This window comes from Anopheles coustani, chromosome 2 (genome assembly GCF_943734705.1).
Source record: "Anopheles coustani chromosome 2, idAnoCousDA_361_x.2, whole genome shotgun sequence".
Lineage (NCBI taxonomy): Eukaryota > Metazoa > Arthropoda > Insecta > Diptera > Culicidae > Anopheles > Anopheles coustani.
In genome coordinates, this window is record NC_071289.1 from 62,663,636 (window position 1) to 62,677,798 (window position 14,163).

Here is a 14,163-nt window from a genome sequence, read left to right on the forward strand (position 1 = left end):
GCCTATAATATCTTATTTAGATAAAATCCGACAGCACTAGGAAATGTTATTGAGTTAGACATCAGAAACAATAACCAAAGTTTAATAAAAGTAACGATGTCGTACTAAGAGAGGAATATACAATATAAACATAATTAAAAAGAACTATCGAAACCCAAAATGCATTGACTTTTTTTTAAATTTTTTTTTTGAAATGTACTAATTTATCGTGAGTTAAACATAAAGGATGCGTGATGAATTTTTGCAGTAAACTTGAGAATATTATGTTTCAAGTTTACATAACATCTTGTATAGATAAATTTGACAGCAGTTGTAAGATTAGTGTATAATACATCTGCATTTATAAAAGCAAAACAAAACTTTTCAATTTGATAATTCGCGGATGAAGTTACAGAATACACAATCGTAGTATTGAAGTTTAACGATACCATGTTGGGCGAACGGGATCGTGGTCAATATTAATGATCCTTTTCAGAATTTTAAGCGTACACTCCGTATTTAAGTTTGCCCAATCAAAATAAAAACCCTTTACACTAGCTCCTGTGTAAAATACAATGATGGTGGCCGACTGATTGCTATATCTTACGTCGACTTCGTTAGGTTTATTGAATATTGTTACGCAAACATGACAAATTTTCTTAAATTTACAGCAAAAATTTGTCACATACACTGTGCAAAACACACGCAATAGAAAAATGTGTTTATTGTGAAATTTCCGGGAAGAATCATACAATATGAATAAAAATAAACTAAATTTCTCCTTTAAGCCACTGGCAATGGTTCCAAGCTCACGTTGGTCAAGTTACGTTCGAACACACGACCGTTTATCCGGTATCCGACAACCCAGGAGGAGCCTTTGGGCATCGGCGCGAACACGTGAGTTCGATTCCGGGCGGACGGGTTCGAATGCAGTAATTGCTGCCCACAGGACACGTTGATGATGCTGTATGTAGCCGTGTCAATCCAACTTTCCAACCCCACACACCGAGAGGTACATATTCGTCTTCGGGCGAATTCGTCGGTGGTCCGTTCCAGGAATTCCGGAACACTTCTCGCTGCGGTCAACAATGGGTTGAACGTGATTCAGAGGTTCATTATTATGGATAAAAGATAATGCAAGGAAAGAAAAATGAAACCCAAATACATTGTGCATGGACTCGTTTCCATCTGACCGACGTACGGGGACAACCTGTCCAGTGGTTGAATTGGTTTTCCAAACCCCCCGAACTCGCAGAAGGCAGAGACAAGATCCATCATCCTACCGATTGGAGAGTTTATCTCGGGAACATTCCACGGGCTTTCCAATTCTGTCACGATTTTCCCACAAGAAATGGCGTCGGTCCGAGAAAAAAGGAATCCGCATTGCGTGGGAAGAGGAGAGGAGGATTGAATTTGTCGTACCGAAGGAAACTCTCGTTCGGACGAGGAGCGAAAACCATTTGAATAGTAATAACAATGGGGATTTCCCGGGAGCGTTGTTCCGGGGGTTTTTTTTTCTACTTTCCACTTGCGACGGAGTTCCTGCGAACCGTTTCTAACGCACCCGAACAATGCCGGAGGGATTTGGAAATTTCGATTTCCACGTCAAGCCCCACCAATCCTACACACATGCATTTATAAAGAGGTCCCCGCCACCCCCCCTGTCCACTACTTACATCGTGGAGTTGTCCCACTCCAGCTGACTGACGTTCTTGTAGCGCCCGTTCAGGACCTCCTCGTCCTCGGAGTCCGAGTTCTCCGACTCGGAGCTCTCGTCCGACAGATTGTCGTTCTGCATCGGGTTGATGGTGATGGTGAGCGCCGAGTCGTCCCAGTCTAGCTGCTGGTCCGGGGCCACCTTCGGGCACGGCTGGTGCTTGTCGGTGTTGCGCGAGTGGCCACCGGCCGCACCGGTCGCACCGCCGTGGTGTCCCCTGACGCCGCTGGCGGCACTGTTGTTGCGTAGGCGGGCGATGCCGACGCCGCAGATGAGCAGCACGAACGAGGCGCAGATGACCACGATCAACATGGTCGAGTGCGACGAGGCGAGCTTCTCATGGCCAATCAGTGCACTGCTGCTGCTACTGCGGACCTTCGATTGCGACTCCTGGACGTCGTGCGAGTGGAGCATCGCGTGCGCGTACTGGTTGGTGTTGTCTAAAACAAAATGGAGTAGAAAGAAGGACGTTTAGCATACCGTCGGTTGATCTTAGCATCGAACAGAGCGAGAAATAGTTCATGACTCAGAACCTACACAAAATTATCTCATATCAAGTGGTTGTGGTTATATAGTTATTTTGAATACTATCTATTAACAGAGGTACTTTGTTCGTCAATTTAATATGTTGACTGCCACGTCACCCAAAAGTGGTTGCAAGCAGCAATTTATTTTAAAAAGTTTTTGATCCATAAAAAAATGAAAATGCTATATAAAAACTGTAGTAATATGAAAAGCAAGTTCTTTGAAAAGCTAAATCTTTGCTTGGCCTTCGAAAACCGTCGGTTTAACAAATGTTATGAACAAGTTTTACCGAAAAAGATTGTGCCACATTATATTAAAAAAAAATATATCTATAATAATAAGAACGAAATGATAAATTTCAACTGAATTGAAAACATTTTTTAAAGCCACCTGTCATGAATTCTAAAAAGTTGTTGATTCATAAATAAATAAAATACAACTTAAGTAAAAGTAATGATAAAAACAAATTATTTGGGAAGCATCTTAGTTTGGTTTTCAAAAACCGTTGGTTTAATAAGTTTGATAAACCAATTTTATCAAAAGTGGAAGTACTAAAAAGGTTCCAAAAAGGCTTCGTTGTCAATGTGTTAACACTACTCTTATTTTTCTAGACAACAATTATGCATGAAAAATATTCTACTATCTGCGCAAAAACCGCCAATCCCTTACCATGCGAATCAACGGCAACGGCTGCACCATGCTGACCACCGTCGGACGTTGCCGTCGAGATAGCGAGCAGCACGTTCGAGGATGGTGCGGCACCACCGGCGACGGAAGCGGACGAGGTCGGCTGCTGCTTCGGATGGAGCACGGTGAGCGTGAGCGTGTATTCGGCACTCCGGAAATGGTCGTCCACCTGCGAGCAGGTCAGCTTGAACACCCGGTTCAGGTAGTAGGCCGGCTTCTTGTTGATGTACACCAGCGACTTCAGCACGTGCTGGTAGTTCTCGATCGTATCGTAGCCGATCATCTCGACGCCCTCCTTGCTGATCTGCGTCTTGATGTCGAACTTGAAGAGCGACTCATCCGTGCCGTCCTTGTCGTCGATCGTGATCTCTTCGTGGTCTGGGTTGAGGCTCGGGAATACGTTCACGTTGCACGAGTCGAGCTTCTGCAGCTCTCCGCGGATGTCCTTGCCGGTGTAGACGCTGATGTTGATCTGCGCCAGAATCTTGACACCCTCCTTGATGTCCGGGTAGGAGACGAGGTGGTTCGAGTTGCCGCTGATCACGATCTGTGGCTTCTGGTCGGTGGTGAGCGGTTTGTCCACGAGGATCTTGTTGTACAAACCGGACGACGACGACGACGACGAGGACGCAGCGGACGACGAAGTGGAGGACTGACCGGAGAGGTTGTTGGCGGCGGTCACCATGATATAGGTGTCGATCGTGGGCAACCGGATGGCTTTCTTGTTCGGGCAGCTGACCGTCGTCATCACCTGGATGTTGCGGCGCCCGATCGTGGGGTTCTCCTTGGAGTTGATGTACTGAATCTGCTGCAGCAGCTGCTCGATGTTGGTCTTGTTGCTGCCCTCGGTGATGATCTTGTTCATCTGCGTGTTGGACTGGATCTGCTGTTCCGGCTGCAGGTAGTGGTCGGCTGGCGGCAGCAGCTTCTCGGCGCAATCGGTGCCGCAGCGGATCTGGTTCGCCGTCAGCACCTTGCGCGTGGACAGCTTGATTTCAGAGATGTCGCCGCTGAAGCCGTGCTTGAGGCGGTTCTCCGAGCCCTGGTAGCAGGCGCCGATGGCGAGCGTCGTGTTGATGCCGTGCGCCGCGTGCAGCGGCCAGTCGTCGATCACCTCCGGGTTGCTGTGCCGGTCCTCGACGTTGCTCTCGAACCGAATGCCGTCGATGTACAGGTCTACCTTCGGCAGGTCGACGTTGATCGTGTAGTGGTGCCACTCGTTGTCGCACACCTGCGGGATCTTCCAGCGCCACTCGGCCGGGCTGAAGATGTTCAGATCGCCATCGTTGAAGTCCTTGCGCAGCAGCAGTATCAGCCGGCAGTTGCGCACAAACAGCGCCATATGGTGCCGGTTCATCTTGTGATCGTCCGCGCTGCAGACGATGTGCTCCTTCGTGTGCTTGTCGTTACTCGCGATGCTGTGATGCCGGAACATGGTCACGATGCTGAACTGATGCGCGGCAAAGTCCTGCGGCTGCACGACGTTCTTCGGTACAATCGCGCCCGAGCTGCCGTCGAAATGGAAGATCGACTCGGCACCCTCGTCGTACGTCAGATCCTTCGTCCAGTCGGTGTTCTTCTGCAGCAGATCGACCAACCCTGTCGTCGTCGTCGCGTCACCACCCTCCGCCGCGCGGTCCTCGCTCAACCGGCGCAGACACTGGCTCGCGTCCCGGTCGCATCCGAACGAGATGTGCTTCGTCTTCAGCGACACCGACGACTGGATGACCATATCCTCGCCCTTGCACTGCATGTCGCACAGCTCGAGGTGGATCTTCGGGAACAGCGAGACGCTCTCCATCGAGTTGGCGCTGTAGTCGATCCGCTCGGCCACCCCCATCACGTGGGCCTCGCAGACGCGCCGCACGCGGATGTTCACCATGACCGGCGCGGACTGCTTCATCGCGCAATCGTACGCCACCACCGACAGGATGTGGTTGTGCGAGATCTTGTGCGACAGCGGCTCCGTGTTGCGTATCGAACCCTCGTTGTCGATGGTGAACGGTTGGTCGCTGGTGAGGATCTCGTACTTGCACACATCGCCGAACAGCGGCGTGCAGTCCTTGTCCGTCGCCTCCACGCGGATGATTTCCTGGTACAGTCGTCCTTCGTCGACCTGGGGAGAAACAACGGAAAACAAGTGGTCAGGAAGTGGTACTAATTGAAGTGAATGGGAGGTACGTTTCCCTTTTCTCCCGTAAACGATAGCTCTAATGACTAATTTCTGCAAACGATCAGCTTCCGCTGGTTCCACTTCACCCCCGATCGGAAACAGCAACACTTTCAGGACGTTTTGAAACATTACTGCAAAGTATTATTTTGACAATGGGTTATTGGAAATTCGTCGGCAACCTCGGTTTATGCCCTCTTCATCGTACGGGCACGTGTAAATGAGGTACATTTCCCGCGTAAAACAATCCTGAAGTGGCAGGGGAAAATCCATGCGGCACACAAATATCAATAAATCGGTCGCGTAAATGGGGCTCTTCAAATTTCCACCGGGAAACATTGAGCTGCCGTTCGATGGTCGGTGTAGTTTTTGAGCGAGATTTCGAGCGCTCGGGACGCACAGAAAAGCGCCACCCGCGCCATCATTAAGGGGCCTCCACGCGGACGAAAATAACCTTTATTAGGCGTCGCACAGCTGCGGGAGGGAAAAACGGGAAGGGGACCGCAGCAGGAAGCGGGACTCGTTACAGTGTGGAGTTGTTATGCGCCGTGGCGTGTCGGAATGCCGTTGGAGAAATTGAGTCAATAACACTAAAACCGGGCTCGCGATGAGGTGTGATCAGGGGAGGGGGAAAAGGGAAGCAGATTAGGCGGAGGTGGAGAGACCAGGATTCTGTTGCCCCGTTTGCCATGACAAATCATCGCCCAGGTGGGGGTGCTTGGCTACCCTGGAACCCCGACCAAAGGCGACGGTGTAATAACTTCAACCAACTCCACAGACGCTCGTTTTCCCGGCTTTAGAAATTATTCTCCACTTCTTATTTTCTTTCGGCGCTTTGATTTGATGGCTCCGGGCTCGCCTTGATTCGGCTAGCGCCGCCGTTGTTGATCGGCTGCCCGAGTATCGATTTTTCCACCGTTTTCCCAAGGATTTCGATTCAATTGACCACCTTTTTACACGGCACACCTTCTCCCTGTTCGTCCGTCCGGCTTGGCGGGGGTGGGGATGAAAATAACGACCTCGAGAACTCGGTGGCTCGAAGGAGCGCACAAATAAAAGTGGAAAATAAAACACACACACACACAAAACAAAATTTCGAAAAGGAAATCGAAACCCTCCTCAAGAAATGGACCCTCCCGTCGTCGGTAAGGAAGCACGGGAGCGGGGTTCTACAGCACCGGGATGCCGTGAAAATTAGTTTTTCCCATGCTAATCGTTACCGAGAATTTATTCCCATCGATGGTCCGATGGTGTATCAAAACCTCGCCCAACCCGAATGGCCTCGTGTCCGTGAGTGGCTGCGGCACAGGTGGGGACGAGGTGTGATGCGGGGGAGGGATGGTTTCGTCCACCATCACTTCCTTTCTCCCGCCGCCCCCTCTCCCAGGGGACCACTATCCCTGTCGTTTGAGGAATAAATTCGAAGAATGAAAAGCATGAGAAGCAAAAGAGAAACACGCGACGGCTAGAGCAAAGTACTTTTTTTGTTTTTGCAGAAAACATTCCCAAATGTCGCATTCTGGAATGTTGAAATTGTACGCGGTAAATAAGAAATGCTGTAAATAGTAAATTTTTCAAGGAAATGAATATTACATTTTAAAACGTAGATTTCGGAATAGGATTAGTGAGCATATTTTCGCAAGTGTTGGTAATTTAATAACTATTACTAAATTGATTGAAGTATTACAAAAATATGAAAAGTATTACGAAATTGGAATCAATAATTTTCATGAAAATTATAAATTTCAGCAATGCTTTCACTCGTTCGCAGAATTTTGCTGTAAATGAAAAATGTCACACATTGCCAGCAATAAGAAATTACTGCCCAACAAATAAAAAAAAATGCATTTCATACCGATTAAGTGATTTATAGAATTTATCTTTTCCTTCGTTTAACATGTTTTGTGGGGCTATGTGGTTCGAAACATGTTCTATGAGGCAAGATTGATTATTTTTTAAAATATGAAAAGTATTGCAACACTGGAATCAATCAATGACTCCATCTCTTCCTTTCGTTCACGTCTTATCAACTCTCACATGTAATACATCCCACTTTTCCTCTCGACATTTGTGTTATTTTGTTTTAATTTTTACATTACACTTTGTATAGCCCATGTGGCGAACATTCAAGAAATTTTTAAATTTCAGCAATGCATTAGCTCCTTCGCAAAATAGTGCTGTAAATGTAAAGTTTCGCACATGTCCAAGAATAAGAAATTACTGTCCAACAAATAATGAAACTATGCCTTTCATACAGAATAAGTGATTTACATAATTTATCCATTCATTCATATTTTTTTTAGTTAGTTTAGGGATTAGATAAAAAGTTTGGCAAATACAATATAGTTTACCATTGAAGACATAAATATAATTCAATATTTAATATTAACATACCTTTATGATTAATTTAGTATTTAGAATATCAATTAGCAAAAAAATATAAATCAAATAGTAAAAAAGCTACATACATGATGATAAAAAGAAAACCTGCACATTTAACTGAAAATTAAAAAAAAAAGTTCTTTCAAGGAATTTTTAAGTGTGACTTGTGAAAAATAAATCGATTTACGAACTTTTAACACTAAAATTAGTAACACTTCAATAATGAGAGTAACGAAATTGCATGGTCTGCAATGTTTAACAACACTCTTTTATTAATTTAATAAAACTAAAATAACCAAAACGACTGATTGGGGGTTGTCAACTACTTTCACACTTTGTCTAACTACGAGCGAGATGTACTTAAAAGCTGATTTTTCTCCCAAAAGTAACGACAGTTAAAAGTGAACGCTGTCATTATTCAACCCCAAACCGGCGTGAATTGTTGTGTCCATCCGTAACGAGCATGTGTACGCCGTCGCCCGATGTGTCCCATTCCGTCCCCGTCCGTCCCCGTTTGGCGTCCCGGTGGATTTGATGGAAGGTACGAACGAAATCGAATTTCTACGGTTTCACCTCCATTTGCGAGTGAGTGTCTCATTTCACCCTCGTTTCATTTGAGCCTCTGTCATATACGGTACACGGCTCACCGGCCGTAGAAGAGATGGATGGATGGATGGATGGATGGGTCGAGAGTTAGTTTGAGTAGTCCCAAAGAGGGCGAAAGACTATCAACCATCGGGGACGACCGTGTCTTTGCCGCGCGGAACGGGTTTCGGTAGGTAGGTGACCAAAACCGGACGAAAAATTCGATAAAAGCACACCCAAGGTGTTTTCCCCCCACCCCCTCTCCCTTCATTGAGTAATCGTGAAAAGCAAACTTTGCGTGCGGGGTGGGATTTTTTTTCTATTCCTCCATCGTCGGCCGGCGCTCGGCCGGTCATCAGATTTGAAACCGATCAATTTTGTGTCACCGAAGGAAAAGTGGACCCTTCGAGGAGGTATAATTGAGAAGGGCGGAAAGCGAAAAAAAGGGAAACACATCGTAGGGAAAAAAAAGGAGCCACCGACGGACGCGACCTGCCGACGATCGATGTTAAACAAGTGGACAAACGAACGAAGCAATAGAAGGGCCGTCCGCGTCGGCCGTGTTTGATGGCGCACCTTCAACGACCAAATTGCCATTTTGTTGACATGATTGATGTTTGCGTATGCAGACGAAGAGGTCCACGCTACTGCTTGTGTGCTGCTCGTCAAAAATTGGTTGCGCCACCTTATTGGCACTTCCTCGCGCGTGACGAAAACCGTTGCGCAAGACCTCTCATCCCACTCCGCCCACCCCTGGCTTCCCTTTTGCCTTGTCTAGAGCCCATTTGCCCGTGGGCTTTCTTTTGCTATCGCTCCGGTGGTGGAAATCTTTGAAAATGAAGCGCAGGTTTTCCAGGAGACAGAAGCAACGGGAGGAACGGTGTACCGGTTCGAAGGGTTTCCTTTCGCACATTAGTTTTCCTATAGTTTCGTGCCCACCGGTTTCCCGCGAAGTTCGCGTGAGTTTAGCACATTATTGATTGATGTTTGGCGGAGGGAAAACTTTTCACCTGCGGTTCACGCGGCATTGTGGTGTTCGATGATGATGCCCCGATGATGCCGGCTCGCCACATTAAACCGAATGGTTTTCGAATGCCGACCCTCATGTAACAGGAGCTAGGCGGGATGATACAAGCCACAGGCGCGCGTCTGATGTTCGATACAGTCGGTTCTGCCATTTGGGGAAGCTTTCACACCCGGGTGGCCAACCAAAGTAAGCCAGCAGCGAGCGAGCGAGCACTGTTCGGCGAAACCATACTATCGATTTGCCCGTATTAATGCGCAGATCTGGGCTGATTAGGTGTTGGCTGGTTTGGGAAAATCGATCGTTTTTTGGCGTTGGCTAATGCGATAATAGCCTCGTTGCGGGGCTGTTTGAGCGCCATCATTTATCAACGTGGAAAAGCGAAAAATGGGTGTTTGTGTGGAGTGCAATTTGTAGTTTTTGGCATTACAAAACGGAACCTATGAAACATTTAGCATTGCCTCGTTTTCCAAAGCTTTAAGAATTGTATTGTATGGGAGCAATCGTCAATAGAAGAATTGTTCCATTGGTTATGTTCATTTTATATTACAGAGTTTCTATTTATATAACAAATGTTTCAAGAGGTAGAGGGAAAGTTTCATCGACGCAGGGTATGTTTACAGACGCATCGGGGAACTTTGCAATCGGTTAGGAGAGCAAACTTTAAACTTCGTAAAACTCATCGTTTTGTATTATTAAATGATGTTCCTATCAATATTAAAAAGTGTTCATCAAAAAAGGTTGTTTTCAACTAAAATATAAAAACATTGTCCTATTTTATACCTTCTTTATTTCGAGGTGCTATGTTTGTGACAAACAACAGATCCGTCGTGGTAAACATGAGTAATTTTCAATCCGAGGTTTTCCACTTTTACCGTACCGAATCCGTTGCTTGAACAACGTGTCCAAACTAGTGGATGAAAAAATTGAAGGTACAAATTTTAATTGATTTAAAAGACAAAGAGTTAAAATACACAGTAATTAATTCTCTTTTCTTGCGCGAACGTAGTTGATACTGGCACGGATCAAAGTAAACAAACAAATAACAACAAACGAGGACTTTAGTGAGGTTGACAACTTGCTCTCCTAACCGGTTGCAAAGCTCCCCGTTTGGTATGCACATTTCCCTTAGCTGTCTGACATATTCTCCTGTATGATTGAAATGTTCTCTCTACCGATTGAAAATGCCCCCAACGCTTTTAAAATGTTCCCTCTACTTTTTGAAACATTCCACTATATAGATCGATACAGGGGTATCGTAGCATATGGTTGACAAAATAATTTCTATTCACGTATCATTTATATTTTTCTCAATAAGCACGTAATTTACAAACCGTACAGAAGCGTCACAGTCGAAGAAAAAATACGTCTTCCTCCGGAGGAGCGGCGCAAAACAGCCAAAAATTAAGCAAACGAACCGCTATGCAAAGTGAATGTAAAGTAGATTAGTTGAACTGTTCCCCGACGGTCGAGTAGCGGATCCAAAATGAACAAGACGAGATGTTTTTATTTTTTCAAAAGCCACAAGAACAAGAAGATTTATTTTCGGTATATTCGGGCCTCTGCTTTTGCCGGTTTCCCAGCGTCTACCAAGAAGTTTCGGCGCGGCTGTTCCGGGCGGGAAGTCTGAGTTTTCAGGCCCGTCCCCCCGTCTGCGAACGTTCTCCCTTCTCCCAACAGGAAGCGAGTGCGAGCTCTCTAACGAAGCTTTTCGGGACGCGTGGCGCACATCAAAGCGCCAGACATGAACCCTCGATCGAAAAATCGATCGAGTGGATTGGAAATTCAATTTCTTTGTATAAACATTTTAGTGCAGATACGGGGGGACGGGGTTGGTACAAAGGCGAACGTAAAGTTGCTCAAGTGAAGCCAAGTTCTTTAAAACAGTTTACAAACGAGCTGTAGCTACAATAAATGGAATTGATTTTGTTTTTGTTTAACATTAAACGGATACATTTCAAACGCAGCTTTAGGGATTTGAAATGTGTAGAAAATATAAACCCGTTTGCTCGATCGAAATTTGAGACGTGTTAATAAGTGTAACGTTGTTGAGCTTCGAGATAAAGTTAATCGAATGAATCTCACGTTCACCACAACGACGATCGCAACAATTTTCTGCCGGTTTACATGGTATAGTTAAACATTTAATATGGAGCAAAAACAAACAACCCCCAAAACGAGCCTTTTCTGATTCATCTCGTGGAGCTTGGTTTTGCAAAACTCGCCCTGTACATGATCCAATACTCGGTAGGAAGGAGAAAACGACAGAAACATACCAACGTTGTTGTAATCGAGAAGATCTTTAGTTCGTAAGGGAGTTTTCCGTTGTTCTTGAGAAGCAGCATCTTCTCCCAGTGGATTAACATTCAATTAAGCATGCGTTGGCTTCGTTTTCCAGCTGGCAAGGTGAATACTAGGGTCTCTTTCTCCTCCTTTCGGTGGGAGAAGTAACAGAAGGATCAAAAATGCTTTTCTCTCGACCACACGGGGCAAAGCGGTGGTTTCGGTGGCAAACAAACGTGCCCGTTCGTGTTGGGAGCAGGAAAAACGCAGCTCGAAGAAAACTCCCACGGTCATAGCTTTTCGGGACGTGTGTGTTTGTATGGATCGTAGCGCTATCACTCGCAGACCCGACAGCATACATTCCTCCTCTCTCGCACGAGCGCTTATCACCTTCGGATCACTCTTGGCGAGGGAGCCGAATCGTTGCCTCCCCGGCATTGAGGCGGTGAATTCCGCCAAAGATCTTCCCCCCAACGCGGGTTACATAATTTCGCGTCAGTCTGCGAAGTTTCGGGCCGGGGGTTGCGATTCGATGCTGGATGAAACAACAAAAAATAGGAGTTGCGCGTGAAATATACTTCCAATCCTTCGTCAAGTGTCGGCGAACACAGACACACACACACACACGAACAGAAACGCGCGTGCTTATCCTTACAACCTATCAAGAAGCCCGACGAAACACCGGGAGAGCGCAAAAGTATCTTGGAAAACGATGCCGCACGCGCGTGTCTAAACGTTACCTACCCCATGGGGTATATCATTATGGCAAGGGAAAAGCGCGCGCTGCTGGAAAAGGAAAAGTTGCCCAATTGAGGGAATATTAATTTATTTGTCAAACGTGATTAGGGAAAGCTCTTCCGGGCGGGACGAGGGTACCGGTCTGGGCTGGGGAATGGGAGCGAAATTTCTCCGAACGCACCGATAGGAGGTCGCCAGACGCAATATCCGCCGAAGATTCGAAGAATCCAACCACGGACAACGCATAATAGCGTGCACGAGGATGATGAACACCCGGAGGTATTTTATTGTCATGTACTTCAAGGGGGATCAATATAGCGCTCGCTTTCCCATCCGCCCCGGAGGTTGTGGTATGTGGCACCATTTGACTGCGGTTTCCGTATGTATGGCGCCCGCCACTCCTTCCCCTCGTATTTGACGTATTTCCCAACCCAGGGGTTGTCCACCCGGTGCCTTCGTGCCATACCATGGATGGTATGCTTCAGCGGAGGGTCCTTGCTGGCGACGGAAAATACCGGTGATGGAACTAGACGTGCCGTGGTATCATCTGGTGGAGCAGTGTTCAAGTGCCTGCGGCCCAACACCTCCCCTCAAAAGTCAACGGGAACGAGAACAAAAAAAAAATCTCCTTGCCACTGGAGCACGCTTTGCATGGAGGCTGGATGGAGGTGACTACAAAAAGTGGAGGGAATGTAGCCATCGTTTTCTGGTTCGAAGGGAGGAGAAAACGCGGCTTCACTGTGCCATGGAGCGCAGTCGGTTAGTGTGTTATTGCTTCGAGTTCGTTGGCGAATGGTTTGGGAAGTGAGGGCATTGGGATGGGAGTACACTATAACGCAATTCTGGAGCTGTGCACGGTGAGGGTGTTGCCAACGAAAGCTAGGTTTATACGGAAAACCTACATACAAAAGCTGGGGTCTGTTGTAGTTGTATTGTTTTACCAATTTTCTCTTGCTTTAAATTCTATCAAATCATTTTTTAAATCTTATTAAATGTTTTGAAATGAAATAACTCTTCGAAGTGCTGACAGTTTCTATATAGTATACTTTTGTAACACATAATGTATTTGTTATATTTTTATTGATGCCAACAACTGATGATCATTAAATTCCTCATTTTAATGAGGAGCTTTTGCTGATGGATTTCATTTTGCTCAGGAACATAAAAAAAAAAAAAAAAACTCGTATATTCGGGTGAGGACACACCATTCAACTGTAACTTTGTTTTTAAATTGAACTTTTACCTGTTTTCAGGATTGAGAATATTAAAGTTTGTTAAAGTCAGCTGCCAGAGTTCGATTTGTTTTAAGGTTCATACGAATGTGGGTTTATTTGAAACTGTTGTTTGTTGATAACTGAAAAGGTTAAAAACCTATCATCGAGCCGAAAATCTCCAATCCTTTTCCATAAAAAAAAACTTATTCGTTGAGGTATTAGAGCACTATTTCGATTTAAAATCTGTTCCATAAAAAAATTAGTAACATCCAACATGCAACTTACATGAATAATCCAAACCAGCTAAGCCCAGCAGAAAACATTAATCCAAATAACATGTTGTATCGAATGTCTGAACACAAATTTATCGTAAAAAGACGATTAAACGATCAATCAAAACATGTTTGTTAAAGATTGATAATATTGAAGAACTATTAGTTCATAAAAAAACTCGAGAAAAATATATAATTACCCTTTCAACAACTAACACAACCTTATTCAAACTACGAATCAAGATTCTATTCGTAATGGGATCCAGGTCAAACTATTCCGTTTTACACAAAATTGTTTCTCGTCTTTAAGATATGTAGCTCTCTTGGAGAGGGTGCAATCGAATAAATAAAGTATTTTACGATATTGATAGTCAGTAATAATATAATTATTATAACGATTGTTGCAACCCACTTTCCGAAGTAAACGTTTTAATTTATCGCGCAAAATATGTTAATCCTTTCGCTAGTAATATTCTTCTGTGCAACCATTGTACTTAGCTTAAACATTTTTAGAAGAGATCACCACTTCGATAAACAGTCTTTCAACGCAAAACGGCGAAGGAAAAAAGGGAAAACAGAAGCTGATA

At 45.3% G+C, this 14,163-nt stretch overlaps 1 protein-coding gene across 2 annotated transcripts in view; it reads right to left on the reverse strand.

Annotated features, from left to right (window-relative positions):
• LOC131266301 (calsyntenin-1) overlaps positions 1 to 14,163 on the reverse strand; it is a 97,643-nt gene that overhangs the window by 8,666 nt on the left and 74,814 nt on the right. For both annotated transcript variants that reach the window (XM_058268758.1, XM_058268757.1), the window contains exons 6-7: positions 2,891 to 5,024; positions 1,656 to 2,136 (exon numbers count right to left, since the gene is read on the reverse strand). In XM_058268758.1, coding sequence (XP_058124741.1) covers positions 1,656 to 2,136; positions 2,891 to 5,024 — 2,615 coding nt within the window. The remainder of the gene's footprint in view (positions 1 to 1,655; positions 2,137 to 2,890; positions 5,025 to 14,163) is intronic.